The 23,157-nt window shown below is 31.3% G+C and overlaps 1 protein-coding gene across 2 annotated transcripts; it reads left to right on the top strand.

Moving 5' to 3' along the window:
• Positions 1-14,073: 14,073 nt before the first annotated feature.
• On the top strand, positions 14,074-23,157 carry LOC137820903 (pentatricopeptide repeat-containing protein At2g38420, mitochondrial). Of its 2 annotated transcripts, XR_016515654.1 has the most exons (3): positions 14,074-15,449; positions 19,167-20,870; positions 22,096-23,157. XR_016515654.1 is itself a non-coding variant. In XM_090295462.1 (2 exons), exon 2 carries the CDS (start codon positions 19,231-19,233, stop codon positions 20,770-20,772), a length of 1,542 nt encoding a protein of 513 aa, XP_090151588.1. In that variant the 5' UTR covers positions 14,074-15,449; positions 19,167-19,230; the 3' UTR covers positions 20,773-21,039. The 2 variants fall into 2 exon arrangements, 1 of the variants encoding a protein (XP_090151588.1); XM_090295462.1 differs by lacking the exon at positions 22,096-23,157 and having other exon boundaries at positions 19,167-21,039.

The following is a 23,157-nucleotide window of genomic DNA, read 5'->3' as shown; positions in this document are numbered from 1 at the left end:
TCCTCCATGACAACCTACTGACCTTTTACACCTTTTCTAGCCTCCTTGAAGCTTTTAGGCTCTAAACCTTTTATCTCTTAAGCCACTATCAAAACATAACAAACAAGGTCAGCATACCCAAACCTTTGTTTAGGTTTTGATTGTCCTTCTCTCTTTATCACGCGTAAGCTAACCTTCTTGAGTTAGAGGAAAAAGGTTGCTTTTTGTTGTTTGATGTTGCATCATCTATTTTCTCTAAATGGTTTGATCCATCACAAGAAGGTTCCACCTTAATGTGAAATTTACACTAAAAATTCATTTGAGTCTCATATGTGACGTTCCTACTAACGAAGAATCTAGCTTTCACATGTTCTAACTTCATAACTTATACCCTTTACTCCTTTTTCTTGTCGATTAAAGACACGCCTCTTAGTCCATGCTTCTAGTTTATCCTTTTTGTGATGCACAAATTCCAAGTCCCCAAACAACAATAGATTGTCATAATCTGCTAACTTTCCACTCCACATCTCTTTAGGAGTCTTGCAATTCAAATTATACATTGAACTCCTATTTATCAAATATACAACAATGTTTGCAGCTTCTTCCTAAAAGGACTTGGGCAATCTACCTCCCAGCAACATACAACTCACCCTTTCTAAAATGGTTTTGTTTATTTTCTTAGTCACTCCATTTTTGTTGTCATGTACTTGTAACTATTTTATGCCTCTTTATACCTTCTTTCCTACAAAACTCATTAATTTCCCATAAAACAAATTTGAATCTATTTTTTTTGTTAGGAGTACTTTAAGTTTTGGTCCTCCACAGATTACTTATTATGGTGTGTCAGTTCCTAAAACTTTGAAAAGTTTCAGTCTTACTTTTCAAGATATAGATTCATACCCTCCTCCTCGAGTAACCGTTTATGATATTAAAGAAATAACACTATTCACAATAGATATGCATGAGCATACTCAAACGGTTTGCTAGACATGTGCTAATGAATTTCAAAATTCACTCTGTGAGATTTTTCCAGTATGCAGTGATCATAAAACTCTAGCTCCTCCAACCTATCACCTCTTAGGAGATTCTGCTTTCCTACCTCCACCAAACACCTCTTGTTGATGTGCCCAACCACATGTGTCACAAATTTGTCTTATCTTACATAATCTAACTAGCACAAATGAATATGCGATCACTGTCAAATTGTTTACACGTAAATACCATTCTTTGTCACTCCATTTACAATTACAAATGTTCCTTTTAAAATCTTTATCATACCTTCTTCAATCTTAGAGTCAAACCCATAAGATAACTATTAAAGGAAAAGAAAGAATAGGGTAAATCCCTTGTGTATATTGAACACATAAGATTATGTCTATATCGGAAAAGAAACATATGGGTTAAGCCTATTACATAAATATGAATTATCTAATAATATCTATAATATCTCATAATATCTAATTATATCTAACACTCCCCCTCAAGTTGATCATATGCACCCAGCTTGTTACAAATGTAATCAATCTTAGGCCCTTGTAAGGGTTTAGTAAAAATATCTACTAATTGATTATTTGAATTAACAAACTCCGTCTTGATATCTCCCAATATAATCTTTTCTCGAATGAAATGACAATCAATCTCAATATGTTTGGTCTTTTCATGAAAAACTGGATTTGAATTAATATGAAGAGCAACCTGATTATCATATATAAGTGTCATTTTAGTGACCTCTCCAAATTGTAATTCTTTAAGTATCTGTTTAAGCCAAATAAGCTCACAAGTAGCCGATGCCATAACTTTATATTATGCTTTTGCACTAAATCTCGCCACAACACTTTCTTTCTTTCTCTTCCAAGAGATCAAGTTATTACCAATGGAGACACAATAATCAGAAGTTGATCTTCTATCAAATGGAGATCCTGCCCAATCAACATTTGAATAAAACACGACTTTAGTATGGTTATTATGATCATACAAAAAATCTTTTCCAGGAGAGCCTTTAATGTACTTCAGTATACGAATGACTTACAACATCAACCCAAAAATATTTTGGTAAAGAGGAATCACTTAACATGGTTTTAGCAAGTTCCTCAAGAGATTTGTTTTTCCTTTCCACAACCCCATTTTGTTGGGGAGTTCTAGAAGCAAAAAAGTTATGAAAAATGCCAAATTTTTCACAAAAAGAACTAAATTTTTCATTTTGAAATTCCCCTCCATGATCACCACATATGACACAAATGTTACTGCAGTTTATGTTTTGTAATCTCTTGACAAGCGTTTTGAATGCAGAAAATGCATCAGTCTTGGATTTCAAGAACAATGTCCATGTGAATCTAGAGAAATTATCAACTATAACAAAAACATAGTAGTTACCACCAAGACTCATGGTTCTTGAAGGACCAAATAAATCCATGTGTAGTAGTTCAAGGGGTTTTGAAGTAGAAACTACATTTTTCAATTTGAAAGAATATTTAATTTGCTTCCCTTTTTGACATGCTTCACATATATATGGTCTTTCTCAAACTTGAGTTTGGGTAAACCTCCCACAAGATCCTTAGAGATCAGCTTGTTTAGATGATGCATGTGAATATGTGTTATCCTTCTATGCCATAACCATGATTCCTCATGTTTGGTGAGAAGGCAACCAAGAGATGCAGAATGTGAGATATCAAGAAGATAAACATTGTTGATTCTTTTACCAATCAACAATACTTCTTGTGATTTGAGCAGTCGTATCTCACACATGTTGGCCTTGAAGGTTACTTGATAACCTTTATCACACAGGTGGTTTATGCTAAGGAGATTGTGCTTAAGTCCTTCCACAAACAACATATCATGAATCAAGAATGAGTTCTTATCACCAATAGTTCCTCTTCCAAGAATTTTCCCTTTGTTGTTGTCACCATAAGTCACATGACCTTCATGCTTGAGGAAAAAATTGACAAATTTGGTTTTATCCCCTGACATATGCTTCGAACAACCACTGTCCAAGTACCACATGTGCTGATTTTCCATCAAGGAGGCCTGCAAGAGATAAGATCAAGTAGCAAGGTTTGGTCCCCTAACAAATTTGGGTCCATTGGCATTAACTGGATCTTTAGAAGCCTTACGAATCCATTTCATAACACCATTAGGAACAATTTTTTTTTTTAATTTACAGAATCTGACAGAATGACCTTTTTTCATACAGTAGAAGCATGAAAAATCGATTGTTTCGACTTTTCAATCGGTTGTTTTTTTCCTGGTGGTTGAATAAGGCTTTGAAACACCACTTTTCTTGCTTTGTGGATTAAAACCCAGTCCATATTTTCCAAAACACAATTTTGAGATGCTAGAACAATCTCAAAGTTTGATTTTCCTTTTGAAAGCTTATCCACAGTTTTCACAAGATAGTGAACCTTCTTTTCAAGAGATTCAAAATTTTCACAAACACTTGAGTCACATTTGCAAGAAGAGTTTTTGTAAATCAATTCCAGATTTTCAAAATCATTTTTTAAGTTTTCTAGCTCTTCTTTCAATGCTTTGACTCTTTTTTTCAGCCAATTATTCAAGCCTTTCAACCGATTATATGAAAGGGTCAGTTTGTTAGCTTCTTCATGAGTTTCTTTAAAAGTATTGAGAAGTTGGTTGTAGTTTTCGAAATTAATTGAAGTGCTGGAACTTACACTGCTTGATTCAGATTCATCCTTTGCCATAAAACACAGATTGGCTTCTTCATCTTCTTTGATGATGAGCTTGAGGATGAATCATCATTGTATGCTCATTTTTATTTGCCTTTCTTCTCATACTTCTTGTGACCTTTTTACACTTTGCTCTTTTTATTGGGGGCAATCAACTTTAAGATGTCCCTGTTCACCACATCCAAAGCAGATATATTTGTTAGAATAAAATCATTAAGTTTCTTGCTATTATACATGTTGGAAGATTGATTCTTGTTGCTGTTTTTCTTGAAGAATTTGTTGAATTTCCTGGTCAGTAGACTTAGAGTTTTTCCTTCACTGTCATCACTTGAATCTTGACAGTTTTTGTGTCCAGCAGCCGTCAAGCCAATGTTCCTCACATGTTTATCCTCACTTTCTTGAACATTCAGCCTGTTCATCTTTAACTCATGTTCTTTGAGTTTTCCAAACAGTGAGGCAATGGTCATAAAGGTTAAATCTTTAGACTCAGAGATAGTAGTGACCTTGGGCTGTTAGGCACTTCAGGATTTTGATGTTGAGTTCCTCTTTTTCAAACATCTTCCCAAGACTCATAAGGTGGTTGACAATATGGGTAAACCTTTTTTGTACCTCAACAATTGTTTCTCCTTTCCGCATCCTAAACATCTCATATTCTTGGATGAGAACATGCTTCCTTGCTCTCTTCACATTATTTGTGTTGAACCAAGTGGTGTTCAAGCTTTGAAGAATCCAAACCCTTTGAAGGATGTTGAAGCCTTGGTTGTGCTTGGTGTTGCTGTGCTGGTTTAGTATAGTTCTAGGGTAGTTTGAGTTTTGTAATCCACCTCTTGATCGAATCTAAAGCATAAAGCATCTCAATCTTTGTGAAAATAAAATGTTTTCAAACTAAGTTAAAACAACCGATTATTTATATTTAGGTGTTTTGAGAAAAAGATATAAAACTGTTTTTCAAATGGTTGAACTGTTAAGAACCAAAACAACCGATTGATTCGAGGAAACAACCGATTGTTTGATTTGGGACCATAACTATTTACGCTTCAGTCATTAAATGCTTTGACCAATCTTTTAATGCAATTTAAGAGTTTGTTAAGATTTGATAACAAACTACATCTTTAAATAAATTCAGAAAAACGGATATGAGAATTAATCTTTGACAAGTTTTTGCTAAGAGTTTTTGAGTTTTTCAAAAGAGCTGAGATTGCTGAAAGTTTGTGATTGATCAAAGTTTGTGGAATAGGTTTTTGCTTGTATTGATTTCAGATTATCTTCGGTAACAAGTGTAATCCTTGTACTCTGTGAAACAAGTTTCGTTTCTGTGTTTGCTAAGATTGGTTGTGTGTTCTTGAGGGGATCAAGATCAACAATCTTGGTGTTGGTGTGTTGGCCAAGGAGAGTGTGTTTCTTGAGGTGTTCAAGGTCATTCTCTTGGTTGTTGTGTAAGTGATCAAGGTGTGATTGCTTAGTGGATTTCCTCGGGGTTTCTAAGAAGACTGAATGTAGCTCTGGTGTTGGAGTGAACCAGTATAAACATCTGTGTGCAATCTCTCTATCCCTAACTATTTAAATTTAGTTTTATTTGTTGTTTGTTGGTATAAACAACCGATTGTTTTTCTGGTTGTGCTGATTTTGTTTGCTGTTTTTGGTAAACTAAATTTCTTATCAATAGTTTCCTAAGATAAATTCATTCTTGTTTTAAAAGTTTACGAAAATTCTCTTTAAACAATTCACCCCCCCCCCTCTAGTTTAAAGCCATCCATTCTAACAATTGGCATCAAGAGCTTGGTTCTTGAAAGTTATTCAAGTTGATCCTGAAAATTTTTTTTAATGGCTGATAGACTACCTTTTGGGGAAGGTGCTTCAATTAACAGACCACCTCTGTTTTGTGGTTTGAACTACCAATTTTTTGGAAAGTAAGAATGAAAATATTTATGGAATCTCTTGACAAAGGAATTTGAGACACCCACAATTTATTTATGGAATCCATTCTAACAATTTGTTCCTTCATGAGTGACTTCTATAGTATCCCACAATTCCTTTGTTGATTCACATTGAGACACCCTGGAAAACTCATCAGAACTTAAAGTAGATGTAATAATATTCTTTGCAATATAATCATATTGAGACTTTTTGTTTTCATGCTCATTCCATTAGGACCAAGGTTTTTTAGAAATCACTTTATCATTTTCAAACATAGGAACAAAAAGATTATTTTTAATTGCATCCAAAATTCCTTTATCAATTGATTCTACAAAGATTTCCATTCTTACCTTCCAGGTAATTTACACCACAAAACAGAGGTGATCTATTAATAGATGGACCTTCCCTAAAAGGTAGTTTATCAACCATGAAAACAAATTTTTGGATCAAAACCTGAATGACTTTCAAGAACCTAGCTCTAATACCAATTGTTGGAATTGTAGGCCTTAAACAAGAGGGGGAAGGGCTGAATTGTTTATAAACATATTCGCAAATATTGAAGGTAGAGTAAAGTTCAATGAAGAATCAAAGAACAAGAAACCAGATCAACCAACAAATAAAATTGTTTTAAGTTGATTCTAGAAAATCAACCGGTTTTTATGCGAATCAACTGGTTGTTTATCACCAATGAATAAAAACAAGCTAAAACAAATTTAAAGGAGATAAGGGATAGAAAGATCACACAACAAATTTATACTGGTTCACTCTTAACCAAGAGCTACATCCAGTTTCCAGAAACCTCTGAGCAATCCACTAAGCAATCAAAACCTTGATTACAAACCACACACCAAAGAGGTGATCTGGAATCCTTAAAGAACACACACCTCTTTTGGCTAACAACACGCCACAGATCATATCACTTTCTAGATCTGCACACACTAGTCTTTACAGAATTACAGAGATCAAGAGAGAAAATGAATTATCACACCTGATACAATAAAAAGATTGAATTGAAAAATACAAAGCAATCTTGTTCCACTCTTTAAAAGAATCCAAAGCTTGAAGCAATCTTGGAAAAAACTGATTTGAAAGGTATGATCTAATTTCATAACAACTAGAAGCGTATAACAGATTATTTATACTCCAAAAAGATGTTAAAAATATTTAATGCAAGCGCCAAATCAGTTTTGAACCATTTAATACAAATTTAACAAACTTAACAAATTCTGTTAAGGATTTTAAAAAATCAATCGGTTGATATCTCGAAACAATCGATTGAATTTATTTGATAGCAAAGTCAAACAAAGTCAAGCTTTTCAAATTCTTTTCAAAAAGCACTAAATGTAAAACAACCGATTGAAACGATAAAACAACTGGTTATTTTTCCACTTCTTTAAAAAACACTTTTTCAAAAGATCTTGATTAAAACAAGTTTGGATCATAACAAATAGTGAATTTACAAATTCAAACTACCCAAAACACACACACAAGCAACACCCTGACCTTCAAGCAATCCTCATAGATTTGGAGACATCAAAGTCTATCTTCAACAATATATATATATATATGTGTGTGTGTGTTTATCATACTTCTTGTACTTATAAGGCACATGTTATTTTTGTTGAATTTGATTGTAGTTGTTGGACATTAGGAACAATTAATTGAAGAAACATCATAAAGGTTATTTTGGCTTGGGAAGAAAGTAGAAAGAATTGGGGGAATTTACTTCAAGATTAACTTTTTAAAACTGTATTACTAGGTGGGTATGCGCTTCCTCTTAGCATATTTGTTAATGTCGACTTTTTGATCTCGTAAGACATAATTATATTTATGATAATTATGCAGTAAAACTTGATTATTTATTAAGAGAACAATTAAGCACGTATTGGGTCTAGATGATCCTATCTTAATCCTTCTGCAGAAAAAATGTTCATGAAAAAACTACAAATAAGAAATCGTTCAAGGTGAAAGATAAGATAAGTTTGAATCATGAGACCTGTAAACTGATAATTATATTTGTCTTGAGCATCAGAGTGTTTTTGCGTTTTACAGATATTCTCACCATATATACAACCTTGTAAGAACATAAACTTTAAGCATATTAAGAAATTTTCAATCAAGACAGACTAATAAGTCTTGCATAAACTAATATATAAGATATATATATATATATATTAGTCTTCATAAACTATACCCTTATACCATAACAAGTTATTTTCTCTGACTGTTTGGAACAGATAGAAATGTGTAAAAAAAAATTCTATTTTATATAAGGGTAGAGTCACCCTTTAAGTAATTCATATTTATTTAATTTTTCTTGTTATAAAAAATATATGTCAAATGAATTATTTAACTAAAAAATCTTAAAATAAGGTAACACTAACATTATGTTTATACTATTAAGTTAATGGATCAATTTAGCAAAGATTGAAATGCTGTTATATTTTTTATCCCAAAAGGCACTATCCGATATTTTTTCATTAAAAAACAAAAAAAAAATCCTGCACTTGTTTTCTTTTTCTTCTTTTAATAATGAGAAATCTTATGATTTGATCCCAAAGTTCCACTTTCTTAAAATGAGTGTTGGATTCCATTATGAGAGAAGTTTAATTAGTGCAACAGAAATTAGCATTTCCTACATAACATGAAATGATTGAGATGTTCATTTTGGTTCCCTTGAATTCAAAGTATTCACCAGTTACGTTCTAGGTAGAACAACTCATGTTTCCAAGTCCTAAGCAAAACTTGGTCAGTCTCATGGAAACAACAAAATGCATGCCTGTAATTTACTCCATTGGAAAATACTTCCTTCCCTTTCAACGTTGAAAGAAAAGTGATCATTCTCTTTAGACGAGTAAAGTTTTATAATAATTTGATGATATGAATAAACTAATTTATACAAGTATGATATGAGCAAAAAATTAAATCCTTATTACCTAATTAATTAAAACATTTCTGAAGTGCTTGCGTTATGATGATGATACGATGGTGCCAGGTACTGAACCTTAATTCTTTATTCTAAATTTTGGAAGAAAAGAAAAAGCTATATTGACAGCAGATGTAAATTATATGAATATGGGTGAATTAGATATGCACGTTCCCAACTTTATGAAGCCTTATTATTATTAAAATGTTGCCAATAAAACTGAAGTAAAACAAATGTTATTAGTTATCCAAACCATAGCTATTTACTCAAAAGAAATCAAAAATCAATATAAAATGTTTTGGTAGCTGTGTTCTGGTATATTCTTGTTATGGTATATTAATGTGAGTGATGTGTTGTAATATCGATTGGATTTCCAGTTGGTTGAGGATAAAAAACTTGTTTTGAGATTCTTTGTATAAGGATTGAGACACTCCTGAAATGCCTTATTTTATTTTATTTTATTTTTATTAATAAAAAAATTAGTATTTAGTAGGGTTAAATATGTTTTTCGTTTCTGTATTGTAACATGAAATTAATTTTTATCTTTTGTATAAATTTTAGATATTTTTCTACTTATAATAAGAAAACTATTGGAGTGAGTTTTCGTCATCTTACACATAATAAACGAATTTTCAATGTAAACTGTATTATAATATTAAAATATCTACCTCAATAATGAGCCAATATAAAATATTTTAACGTTTTCATTTATACTGGAAATTATTTTATCACGTAAAAAAATGTTAAAAATAACTAATTTGAATATTTGTCTTATTACAAATCATAAAAAATCTAAATTGTAAAATAAAAATAAAAATTAATTTCTTATAAAAATACAGAAAAAACACGAAAAATATATTTACCTTAACTTATAGTAACAAGAGGTAGTGAGTTTTCTGATGGCAAATATTGAATTGTTTCCCACTTAATTAAACTGGTTTTAATTATTCGTTTTGGGTCCATTATTTGACATTGTGGTTGCAAGTGACATGCCCATTTAAGAGAGTCCAATGGCACCATACCTACTTTCTTTGTCCAACTCCCTATCTTGGTTAACACCACATAAAGCACTAATTTGATTGTTAATTAAACTATTTCGTTTAGAGTGTGATGTCAAGTGTAGCTTACAAAATTGACGTGTCTGGGATAATATATTTGTAAATCCTAAAAGGTCTTCCAAAATCTCACTCTCTTTTCATATATTCCTATACTATAACCTAATTCTTTTCATGCATACCTATTCTTTTATATTGCAATATATTTGGTTGATATTGTCTTCTACTACTCACATCATTATCAGTGTCCTAGTGGAGAGGGCTGCATCCACATGGTGTTTATCAGTACCATCCAGCCAAAAAGTTAGTCTCTTTTGTTGGATCTTCAAAGTGTTAAGTACATGGCAAATAACATAATGAATGTGTTAGTCATAATTAATATACAACAAGGTTTGGCCATTTGCAGAATCACACTCCATTCTCTATGGTTGCAATTTCACTGTCAAATTTGCCAAATGTCAGACCATGGTTGGTTCAAGAAATCCAAAATGTGAGCTCAGACTCATGCAAGATCCAAAGGAATAAATTTTACAGAACCACTAATCTTTGTTTTCACACATAACATGTCTTGTTGGGAAAACACATGACCCACCAATGCCTTTTAGACTTACCATGGCTCTTTATTCAAGCCAAAAACAGTGTGTTAACACCTATGCATGCTGTGGAATAGCACAAACTTTTTCTAAATAAACTTGAGCAAAGTCATAGCTAGCAATTCGTGGTAACTTAGGGTAGTCAAGGAAAACTCCAGTAGCCTATTAGAAACAAACAGAAACCAGCAATACCTATTATGTAGCAACCTATGATAAAATGCAGAGAGAGAAGGGTCAAAAAATAGGCATGTAGAAACAATAGAGACACATGTGGTTTCTGATTCCTAGGCCCTATATAGATTTGTTTTTATTGTAAAGTGAAGTAAAAAATTCATTAAGTGAAATCATGAAGCTTTAAAAACTTTACCATTTTTATTCTTCTTAACAAGAAAACAGAAAAAAAAAATCATATATAAAAGATAATAGGTAGTTAGGTTGTTGATTGGAAAAGAATATTCATGACCACAAAAACAAGACAAGAAAAAGCTACCAAGTATTATTGGAACAAAGAAAAACTTTCCACTATGGAAGAACTTTACATATTTTTCACAAACCCTGGATTTGGTTAGCATGATAAACTCATTGTGGAAACCATGCACAAGAGCTATCTGCAGTTCTAGATACTGTAGTACAAGTCACTTTCAAACATAATTGGTGGAACAATACTCCATATGACAGAACATTTTGCAACTGTGCCAATTTTCTTAATCACAACAAGATTAAGGTGCATTTGATAAAATCTTAACTTTACTTTTCCTTATTTATAGTAATATCTGAGGAAAAGAAGTGTCGCCAAACATGAGACAGCAACATCTGTGATCATGACACAATTGGGCATGTTATGTGGCAATCAGCCGTCTAAATGTGTGGACATGAAAACAATATGCTAACAACCTCGTGCTGAAGAGTGGCTCATTATATTGTCCACTTCTCAATGAGGGCAAGAATATGGTTTAGAAAGATTGGTCTATTCCAAGTCTTCTTTTTGGTCTGATATCATATTATAAAATGGATTTTAAGTCTAACTCAACCAATAAAATCGACTCTTAAAATGAAGTTTGTACCCATTTATATACAATGAAATATTCTTATTTAATTGAGTAGGATATGGAACAATAGATAATGACATAATGTAAAAAAAATACCAAAGTTGATGAGATAAAGATAAGGGTGAAAAAAAAGTACCAAAAGTTGATGAGATAAAGATAAGGGTTTATCATATTATTGTGATCTTCAATATATTCGGGTAAGATCTTGTGATTTTTTTACATACATATACACATGTTGCCATGTTATGTTCCTACACTGCAACTGGTTCAATTTGCACTAGAGCAACACATTTGGCAGTTATGGTGGTTAAAGGAACTTTAGTCTCATTCCCCAGAACAATTATTGCTACACACTACGTTAAGTATATATCATGGTGAGATTTGAAAATGACAAGATTTTTTATTTTGGCCACATCTGTATTTAATTGATGATAAACTAAAGTGGTGTGGCAAGACATTTGTACTTTAGTCTTTCTTTTAATAAATTTACATCCAGATTTGAAGCATAAGGGTTTGTTTGTGTACGTTTTCTTTAGTTCAGTGACACAAGTTATTAATATGGGTATGGAAAACTTTTTATTGACATTTTAAAAAAAAACTGTAACAAGTGAAATGTAGTGACAAATAATAATTTAATAAATATTATATAAACTTTGAAAAATAGTTGGTTATCAAAATAGAGTGTGTTGACAAGAGAGTGTGTACCATGTCACTACTTTATTAAGATTGGAGTTTGATATGTTGATAACTATTGTTTTACATTTATTTTATAATTAAAAATATTATTATTTTAATATTTTTTATACTATTTAATTATAAATATATTTTTATTATATATATTTATTTATAAATTCATCACAATATATAACTTTGAGCGCTCTTTTTTTGTTTTTTTCCCTATTTGTTTTAATTTTGTGTTTACTAATTTGTATACATGGTTAGATCTTCAATCCTACAAGTTCAGTTGAAGCTTTCTCAAGGAAGCTTTGAACTTTAACGATAATAAAAAATGTCAATTTTCTCAAAATCTAAATTTAAATCTCTAATTTGAAGAAACCCTTGCAAAATGCTACTTTTCAAACTAAATCATTTCTTGGCTGGCTGACATTCAGAGACAAATTATCGAAATATTGAGATGTAAAAAAAAAATTGAAATGCAAAAATTTAATTTTTCAACAAACAGTCTTTCAACATACTACCAATTTAATTTTTTTTATCAACAAATAATAAATTAAATAATTTTTTCATACATTTTACATGAGTAATAAAACCTTGACATACCACTGCATGTTCATAAACTATTAGTTTATTTTATATTGGAGATACCATATCGACTAGAGATTAAAATATTTTATTATATATAAGTGGGTGCAAACATCATCCCATAAACTGGTTTTATGGAATTAAGTTAGACTTAAAATTCACTTCATAATATGGTATCAAATTTTTGAGGAGAAGGTGGAGATCCCACATTTTCTTTATATTTAATGTTTTTTTATTTGCTTTTGTCTTCTTCCCCAAAGCATTACATGGTCAACATGGTTTAATAATAGTTTTTTTTGTCATGGAGAGTTCATGGGATATCATATCATATAGAAATTAAATAATTAAATTTCACTGGCGTATAGTGGGAATATACTGAAAGAATAATTTAGCGTGAACATAAGATCCAGAGAAGCAACCAATCAAAATCATAGAAAAATACTAAAATAATATAAGTTAATTAAAAATATTTTATTATTATTTTACGAGTTATGTAAAAATCTTTACACAATGAACAAATTAACCATTTTTTGCATGACTTCTAAATTTAACTCACTAAGATGGGCCTATGATTTATTTAAGTGATTTGCATTAGATTTTAAATTTAAATTTTGCTGTCAATGTTGTACACTAAAAACAAAAAATATAGAAATTTAAAATTAATATCATAAAATTCAACAAAAGTATGAGTTTTGTTCATGATACTTTAATTCTTTATTCGAGTATATCATAAACTCTTGATTTGTTGTGTTAATGTAAAACTTACTTCTTCATCAATAATTATGAATTTTTTTTTAAATCTTTTCTCTGTTTTAGTTAAAGGTTTGGACTTGATTCACGTATAAGTTTCTTACAGTTAGTTTTTTTTTTCTGATTAGGGTCTCGCTCCTTTGGTTTGTCTGTATTCACTTTAGTAGGATGTTGGAGGTAGTTTCTGTCAGATTTTTATCAAAATAGGTCAAAAACTGCTTTGTTTCTTAACTGTTTGAACACTACAAGAAAATCATGAAATAGAAACCAATTTTTAGAGACTAAAATAATTAGTTGCAATAGTAACTAAATTAGAGACCATTTTAGAAACTAAAACAAAAATTGGTTTCTAAATTAGTTTCTATTATTGTTAAATAGTTTCTAAATTGGTATCTAATTAGTAACTAAGGTGGTTTTAGAGACCAAATTTAGAAACTAAATAATTGGTAGTTAAAACCTTGGTTGCTAACTAGATACCAATTTAGAAACTATTTAACAATAATAGAAACTAATTTAGAAACAAATTTTTGTTTTAGTTTCTAAAATAGTCTCTAATTTAGTTACTGTTACAAAATTTAGTTACTGTTACAACTAATTATTTTGGTATCTAAAAATTAGTTTCTATTTGATGATTTTCTTGTAGTGGAAATGTTATACAATTAGGTTGTTCGTATCTTTATAAAGGTTGAATCACTCCTGAAATAGTTTGTGTTTATATATTCTTGATTGTTGATAAAAAAAAATAAGGAAGATGGTACTTAATTTTGGAGGGGTATATGAGTAATTGAGTGTGTGTATGCGAGTGATAAAGTGGTGTGGTCCTGTTATGTATGACTTGTGACAAGCTGTTTGGGGTAAAATCTCAAGCCCCGCACCCAACTAAGCCTTTTTTCATTTCTTGTTCCCATCTCCCATTCCTCCCTCTAAAAACACTCTCATTTCCCTCTTTTGTTATATATCACTAGGCTTTCCACTCCAAATATTCACCACTTCTTTCTTTAGTCTTTCTGCTTCTTCAATAACTTTTCTTCCTTTTTCTTCTGAGGCTCAGAAAACTACTATTACTATAGCAAGTCACATGATCATCAGAATTGAAGGTGCATGTTAGCAAGATGGAGAAGCAGGGCACGTGCAACACTAACTCAGGGGTCTGAACTCAGAAAATTCTCACATTCTTTTCTGTTATAGAGACCACATATTTGCTGCAGCGAGTTAGTCCTTCATGTGCCCCTCTTCCCCATCATGACAACAGCACCTTATATTGCATTTCCAAGTTTTGAAGGATGGGATTTTTATTGCCTTCTGTTCACAATCCAGCATCAAATTCAAAAGCTTCATATACAAGGTATCTTCATTCATTTTAGCCCCTTTATTCTTCAACATTAGCATGCCTCACTACTCAACATGTGTTGAGATCGAGAACACTGTTTGAAATCACAAAAAGGTGCATTTATAGCAATATATACTTAAAACATTTAGAAAAACCATTATTTGGTAGGAAGACTTGATTATTAAATTTTATGACTGAATCAAAAAAACATTTATTCAGTTGAATAGACATTCAAACTTTGATGATATTGAGTGGCTTGGAATATATATAGAGTGAACTATTTTAATTGTCTTAATCAAAGAGCGTGACATCTTAAACATGTATATTAATGAAAATGATGAAGGGGTTAGTGTGAGTCACAGTCTAATTCGTAGGTTTCGCGTTCCCTCTTTTTCTCTCTTTCTTCCCCCCAATCACCCATCACAAAAAAGATTTTCTCTGATGTGGAAAACCCAATGTTGCATAAAGATCATCATGCTTTGGCTTCAGTTTCATCTGGTGTCAACTGAGGTCATTCTCAATGAAGCACTAGTTATGTTAGTGACCTTGCCACACCCTCAATTTCTTATGCTTTTATTGTTAAAATTGACCAAAGTGGTATATGACTCAGTGCCAGGTTTATCCTCCTCAAAAGAAAAACTTCATCTGCTGTGCGCACTTGGGAACTATATTGACATAGTGGCATGCTTTTTCATGGCATAACCATTGATTACACAACTCTCTTGTTAAAAGTGGCCATATAATTTTACACCCTAAGTTTATGTTCACATAACTTCTTTTGATCGTTTTGCATGCCATCATTGTGATGTCAATTGAAAGGAAGCCTTTGAACAAGACAAAATGAGGGAAAGGAGTTTTGAACTTTTGTAATATACCTATACTTACCGAAGGGGTAAAAAAAATGCAGGTATTCCATTCTCCACACTCGTTCTTGTGTTAATTTCCGCAATGGCTAAGTTTGTAGTAGCTAGGTTTATCAAGCCTTGGTTTCTTCTTGCTTATTTTGTTGGTGTGGTACTTAATTGTTTATCTTTTTTTGGTATATCTATGGTTAAAATTAACTTTCAAACTTTATATGAAATTGTGGTCGATATTGTTGCTAATGGAGAAATCTAAATTGTACTCATCGACTGCATTTTTGCTTGTAAATTTTCAGAATTTTTACGGTCTCAATAGTAATGGATATTTTTTTTATCTACAATAAACAAATTATATTAAATAAAATTGAACAATTAAAAAAGTCTCAACCTATATACATAAAAAAGCTCAATATTTCCAAATCAGAATTTATTTTATAATCCAATAACATACTAACTTAGCAATCTATATACGTCATGCATAATGAAGTGGTTTAATCATAAAAATATAACTAAAAATTCAAAAACATTACATAATAATATAATAATTAATAAAACAGATGAAAACCACGAGTTTGTGTAGAGTACTGTGGATATTAAAAATTCAGTCACGGAATTAGGTAATCTTCACTATTATATCATCATAGTTGTTGATTATTGTCCTAAAGTCTTGAGACAACTATAAAAACTCCACCATGAGAGAACATATAGGCCAGATGTCTATGGTAATACAAGCCATATACTTACCAAAATTACATAAAATATAACTTCTTTGATACACATATAAGAAGTAACTGGGACTAATATCTTTCTGGAAATCTAAAAGCATTAAAAGGTGAGCTACCTCACACAAATAGGTTTCCTCCATACATATTTGAGTTCATATGATCATTTATTTGAATTCCTTCTCTCATGAAGGGCAATTTACATATCACTTTGAATGCTAGCTAGTATGAGAATTGTCCCAAAACTTCATCAGTTTGTTTACCAGTATACATACATGTAAAACTGTGTAGGTAAGTTGGAGCATAGTTATTTCATAAAAAGAAAAATTACTTGAGCGTATTTGCCAAACTAATTATTTTGTGGGTTTTACGACCATTATGGGGTCTTTTTTTTTGTTTTTATCAAAATGGGTCATTGTCAAAAAAATTACAAATATGGGGCAAGTCGTGCCAACTTGGCACGTCTTTGCCACGTCAGTCTGAAGTCGTGTCAACTTGGCACGACTTCTCCCACGTCAACCTGAAGTCGTGCCAAGTTGGCACGACTTTGTCCATATCATATTTTTTAAATTTTTTTTTTTTTAAAATAAATATATATTATAATTATTTAATTATAATTAAAATTATAAGTTATGTAATATTTGAAATTAATTTGATAAATAAATTTTTTATGGAGGTATAAATACTTAGGTAAAGAAAATGAGAAAATTAATAATCAAACTTGAAATTGAATTTTATTATCAAGCTTGCTTGTGCGGACAATTACTTTTATTGTGATCTTCGGTTCTGCAATATGAACATTTTTTTTGTTTTTCATATTTTTTATTAATCTAATAACCAAATTAATATATTACATTATCGTCAAATATGATCCATACACAATTATTCATTTTTTTATTGCTTAAAACTAACACCCTTAGAAAATTATGTATCAAATTAATTTTAAACATTACATAACTTACTAGTCAATATCTAAATAAGAAAATTTTACAAGAAAAAATAAAATAATATATATATATATATATATATATATATGACGTGGACAAAGTCGTGTCAAGTTGACATGACTTCAGGGGTTGACGTGGCAGAAGTCGTGCCAACTTGGCACGACTTCAGGCTAACGTGACAAAGTCGTGCCAACTTGGCACGACTTCTGCATATAAAGTTGTGCCAAGTTGGCACGACTTGCCCATATTTATAATTTTTTTGAAAACGACCCCATTTTAGTAAAAACGAAAAAAAAAGCCCCATGATGGTCATAAAACCTATCTTATGAGGGTGATGTTAAGAAAGAAAAAAAAGTGAAAACAATGCGTCCAAGAGACAGCATGTAAATGGCATAGTGAGGAGTCCCCATATGATGCTTTGGCCTTACCTACTTAAAGTATCTCTCTTTAATTAACCACACTAAAAAGGGTTTTGAAAACTTTGGAAAATATGTGACTGTTTCAATGGGACTGTTCGTTTTGTTTGCATATATAGCATCTAAGGAAACATGGGGTCGTAGGGATAAGACTTGAGAGTATTACCATTACTTATTTGTTATCTTAATTCAGATGCCAATTTATGACATCAATTCATCATTAACTCATCACTCACATTTTGGAACACAATAGGACCATTCCATTTCCATTACAAACCAAAATTCATTGTGAGCGTGGGAAAGTATCAATCAAAATCCTCTTTTTTAACTGTCACAGTGATGAAGAAAATTGGCAATTGTCTATAGCAGGAGTCTTCATATTTTAAGATACGTGGGCCATTTTGTGATAAAGTGGTTTAGTATTTGCACCCACACACTCTAATTTCAAATGATCTACTCAAATTATTTTCTTTTTCTACATCTTATTTTTCTTGGTTTTCTGTGTTTTAGACATGGCAAAGCACTTGTCAAGTTTGAAAATGGAGATAAAACTGGGTGATTAATTAAGTATAGTTAACCTTAAATGCAGTTCGTTTGATTATTTATTCAACTTGAAGCTTAATTCGGCATTTTTTTTTACTTTTTAAGGTTTAATATGGCTTTTTTAAAGGGTTTAAGTTTTAATTTGACCTAAAAAATTTGTTCAAATGTTTATTTTATGATAGATTAGTTTTACAAATTTTAATTTTAATTTCTCTGATTCAAAATGATTTATTTTTTATTTTTATAATCGTAATAAAAATTTATATATTATTATTTAAAATTATGTTAGAATCGTATTAAAATTGTCAGAAATTTAAAAGATATTTTTTTAATTAAGCACTTCACCGATACGTGTCTTACGAGTGTTGTGTATCTTACACGGACACAGACACACCATTTAAGAAACGTGTCCGAGTCTTATAGCTTTTAAGTCTGTATATGTACTTAAAAAAAAATTAATTTCTATATAAAATTAATTTTTTTTTGTTTCTTGTTATTAAAACGAAATTAATTTGGTTGGTATGTGAGAAAATTTCCATACCTAGAAATCACTATTCTCGGAGAGCAGTGAATTAGGTTGGACATAAAGTTTCTTGGAAACCAAATATAATATGTTATTTTTATTAAAAAAAAATCTATTACTATATTAAATTATTTAACACAAGTAATTTAATATTTTTCAAATTTTTTCTTTTAACCAGGAAAAGTTAGAATTTTACCTTTCTCATAAAAATATTTTGTAGAAAACTTGGTAACTTATACTTTCATTAATTATTTTGAAGTTTTAGTTCCAATAATTGTAATATAAAATATAAAACTACTGATTTTAGTTTGTATATGAGCATTTTTTTTAACTATTTTAGTCCCATACCAATACCTCTCTCTTTTGTTTGTTGTCTTTTCTTTTTCCTCCTCTTTTATTTATGGATTTTGTTTCTTTTATATTATCTTATATATTTTCATTTATTTAAATCAAATAGTCTTGAAGTTGCAAAAGTTCAAACATGTTTGAAAAAAATACTCTTAACTTATTTTCATTAGAGAAAGTTATTCTTTTTTTTTATCAATGAATAGTATTTATTCTAATTTATTATTATACAACCATACGTGTATAATTTTGTCAAAATGAATTTCAGTTGAAGGTTTTGGCTTGTGATCAATCCCAAGGTCCGTTCTTGCTCTGTTCCTCATCAAATTGAAATGGTGAGACACCCTTTATCCAAGAGAGCCAACAAATACCTCCGAAAATTCAGGAAATGGCCACACTCTCCTTATAAGACCTCATGGCACCACAACTTTGGTGAACAACAAGCTATGCATAAGCTCAAACAAGCAACCCTTGAAATGGGTTGTCCCCAAACACCCAACCTTCCCCACCCTTTTCTTCTCTCCACTCTCATTGACTCATTCAAATCTTACAGCTGTGACCCAACTCCAAAAGCTTACTACTTTCTCATTAAAACCTTAACCTGCACCTCCCAGTTTCAGGACATTCCTCCTGTCCTTGACCACCTTGAACACTTGGAGAAGTTTGAAACTCCAGAGTTTAACCTTGTATACCTTATTAGGTTCTATGGTCTCTCTGACAAGGTCCAAGATGCCGTGGATTTGTTTCTCAGAATCCCCAGGTTCAGGTGCACACCAACTGTTTGCTCATTGAACTTGGTTCTCTCGCTGCTTTGTAGGAAGAGAGAGTGTCTCAAAATGGTTCCTGAGATCTTACTGAAGAGCCAGCATATGAATATTCGCGTTGAGGAATCGACATTTCAGGTTTTGATCAAGGCCTTGTGTAGAATTAAGAGGGTGGGTTATGCCATTAAGATGCTGAATTATATGATAGAAGGTGGGTATGGTTTGGATGAGACAATGTGTTCTTTGATAATATCATCATTGTGTGAACAAGAGGATATGACCAGTGTTGAGGCTTTGGTTATTTGGAGGGATATGAGGAAACTAGGATTTTGTCCTGGGATCATGGATTATACCAACATGATTAGGTTCTTGGTGAAGGAAGGGAAGGGTATGGATGCTTTGGATATTCTTAACCAGCAGAAAAAAGATGGAATTAAACCAGATGTTGTTTGTTATACTATGGTCTTGAGTGGGATTATAGCAGAAGGGGAATATGTGAAGTTAGAAGAACTATTTGATGAAATACTTGTATTTGGACTCGTTCCTGATGTTTATACTTATAATGTGTATATAAATGGTTTGTGTAAGCAGAATAATGTAGACGAGGCCCTTAAAATTGTTGCTTCTATGGAAGAGTTAGAATGCAAACCAAATGTGGTTACTTGCAATATTTTATTGGGTGCGTTGTGTGTAGCAGGGGATTTACGTAAGGCAAGGGGGGTAATGAAGGAGATGGGGTGGAAGGGTGTTAGGCTCGACTTGCATTCATACAGGATAATGCTTGATGGTTTGGTTGGGAAGGGTGAGATTGGTGAAGCATGCTTTTTGTTGGAGGAAATGTTGGAGAAGAGTTTCTTTCCTAGATCTTCAACATTTGATCATATCATATTTCAGATGTGCCAAAAGGGCTTGATTGTTGAAGCAATAGAATTGACCAAGAAAATTGTTGCAAAAAGTTTTGTTCCTGGGGCCAGGGCTTGGGAAGCACTTCTAAAATCAGGATCTAAACTTGGGTTTTCAGAAACCACATTTTCTGGCTTGTTGGGCCAAAAAAATAATCTCAGTTATCAAACTGGCTCAGGTAATAGATCTGTTATTGAAAATATTTAGACTCGCTTCTTGGTAGAAGAGCTAAACCAGATCAGCAGTTAACTAACTGTAGACACGATGCAGTCTTCTATGGGCATATGGAAAAGAAACCTTTGACGGTATGTTTGGATAATGAATTTTAACCGAGTAATTCAGTCTTTTAGCGAATTTTAGAATGTTCTGTGGTAAAATAATTTGTTTGGGTACTGTATTTAGAAAGATATTCAAATTCTAATATTTTTAATAGGTATTTTTTATAACCTTTAATTATATAATTTCAAATTCCACTTAAAATACTTAAGAATTTGGATTTTTTCAATTGCTCTCTCTGGTGCGCTTGCTCTTTCTCGCTTGCTACCCCGTTCAGAGCCCTCTCTTTCCCGTTCATGCAGTCATGTCAGATTCATCTTTGTGCATTTCTTCTGTATTATATCTGACGTTTGTTCCTTCAATTTGTGTTTCGTTTTTTATTTCATTGTTTTGTGTTTAAATTTTGCTTGCATTGTATGCTTGTGAAAATAAAGTGTAATCTTGCTTCACTTGGTGTAAATAAGAATTCATCACTAACTCCTCAACATGGTCCCAACCATTCCGTTCTTATTTAGTCTATACTTTGTTTTTAGTTTCTTCTCATGATACAATCTCTATTTTTTTGTATAAATTAAAGATATCAAGTTTTCGTTAGCTGCAACAGTAATTTATTTGTACTGAATTGCTTCGCTATTTTTTAAAACAATATCAAGTTTCTTAGTTTGTTAAACTTAATAGATTTAACCAACTTGTCATATGCCATTACCACCTTTAATGATTGATTATATAAGAAAATAAGTTACTCGTAAGAGGAGCTTGACTTGTTTTTCTTGTTATAAAAGAGGCATTATGTTTTCTTAATAAAACACACCAAAATCACTTCCTTTTGTTTTTTTATATCTTGGTGAATGAGAAAAATTAAGAGAAGAAAAATAGTTTCTTATTTTAAGGTTCTCTCAACAGTTTGGTTTTCTTATTTTTAAGAGAATGTTATTGTTTTCCTCTTGGATTTATAGAGAGATATTGTAATTTTGTTTTTTGTAATAAAATTACATTTTTGCCTATTATCAATTTTGTTTCTCTTTTTCATCTTTTATTTAGTTGAGTTGTTATTTGTCACTTTGGTACCTAAACCATTGTGGCATCAAAGTTCGGTTGTTGATAGTATTATCTCGCAATTGATGATGCAGTAGCGTTGTAGAGGTGATTTTGGTGTGTTTTTCTAAGAAAACACGATTTATTTTATAACAATAAAAACAATCACTATAGTAAAGTTTGTCTAATGTTGGATTTCTCTCCTCACACATCCTTCAGTTTATAGTGAGATAGAGAAGAGATTGAAGGATCTTGAATTCAAACAATCTGGAAGGGATCTCAGAGCATTAAAACAGATACTTGAAGCAATGCAAGAAAAGGGACTATTAGAGAGCAGAAAAGAAGAACAAGCTCCAAATGTTGTTGGAAGTCAAAGTGACTATGAACCAAAAGCTACCAGCCAAGATCAGAATACCGGGTCAGTAAGGCAACAAAACACTTAGAGAAACAATTTTCTATCATCCACACTCAAGGGATCTGAATCAGCAAGGGCTTTTGAATCCCCAATAGTTATTATGAAACCAGCAAAGCTTGTTGAGAAAACTGCAATTCCTGCTTCTTTAGTCATTCCGATTGGTGGTCTTTTTGTTTCCCAGAAACACCAAAATGGTGGTATATATGTAGATAATAAAACAAGTATATCTGCTACTCCAGAAACTTAGGTAAGAAAATAAGTTACTCATAAGAGGAACTTGACTTGTTTTTCTTGTTATAAAAGAGACATTATGTTTTCTTAATAAAACACACCAAAATCACTTCCTTTTCTTTTCTGATATTTTGGTGAATGAGAAAAATTAAGAGAAAAAAAATAGTTTCTTATGGTTCTCTCAATAGTTTGGTTTTCTTATTTTTTGGTTTTCTTATTTTTAAGAGACTATGCTATTGTTTTCCTCTTGGATTTATAGAGAGAGATATTGTAATTTTCTTTTTTTAATAAAATTATATATTTTTGCCTATTATCAATTTTGTTTTTCTTTTTTGTCTTTTATTTAGTTGAGTTGTTATTTGTCACTTTGGTACCTAAACCATAGTGCCATCAAAATTGATTGTTGATAGTATCATCTCGCAATTGAGGATGAAATAGTGTTTTAGAGGTGATTTTGGTGTGTTTTTCTAAGAAAACACGATTTATTTTATAACAAGAAAAACAATCACTGTAGTAAAGTTTGTCTAATGTTGGACTTCTCTCCTCACACTCTATCACATGAAGATTTTCATTAAATTAATCATATCTTCATGCTATGCTTTATTCTTTCTCATTCATGCTGTTTATTTTTTTGT

This window comes from Phaseolus vulgaris, chromosome 9 (genome assembly GCF_051622355.1).
Source record: "Phaseolus vulgaris cultivar YP4 chromosome 9, ASM5162235v1, whole genome shotgun sequence".
NCBI lineage: Eukaryota > Viridiplantae > Streptophyta > Magnoliopsida > Fabales > Fabaceae > Phaseolus > Phaseolus vulgaris.
The sequence above is the reverse complement of the archived record's forward strand: the minus strand, read 5'-3'. Positions and strand labels throughout refer to the sequence as shown.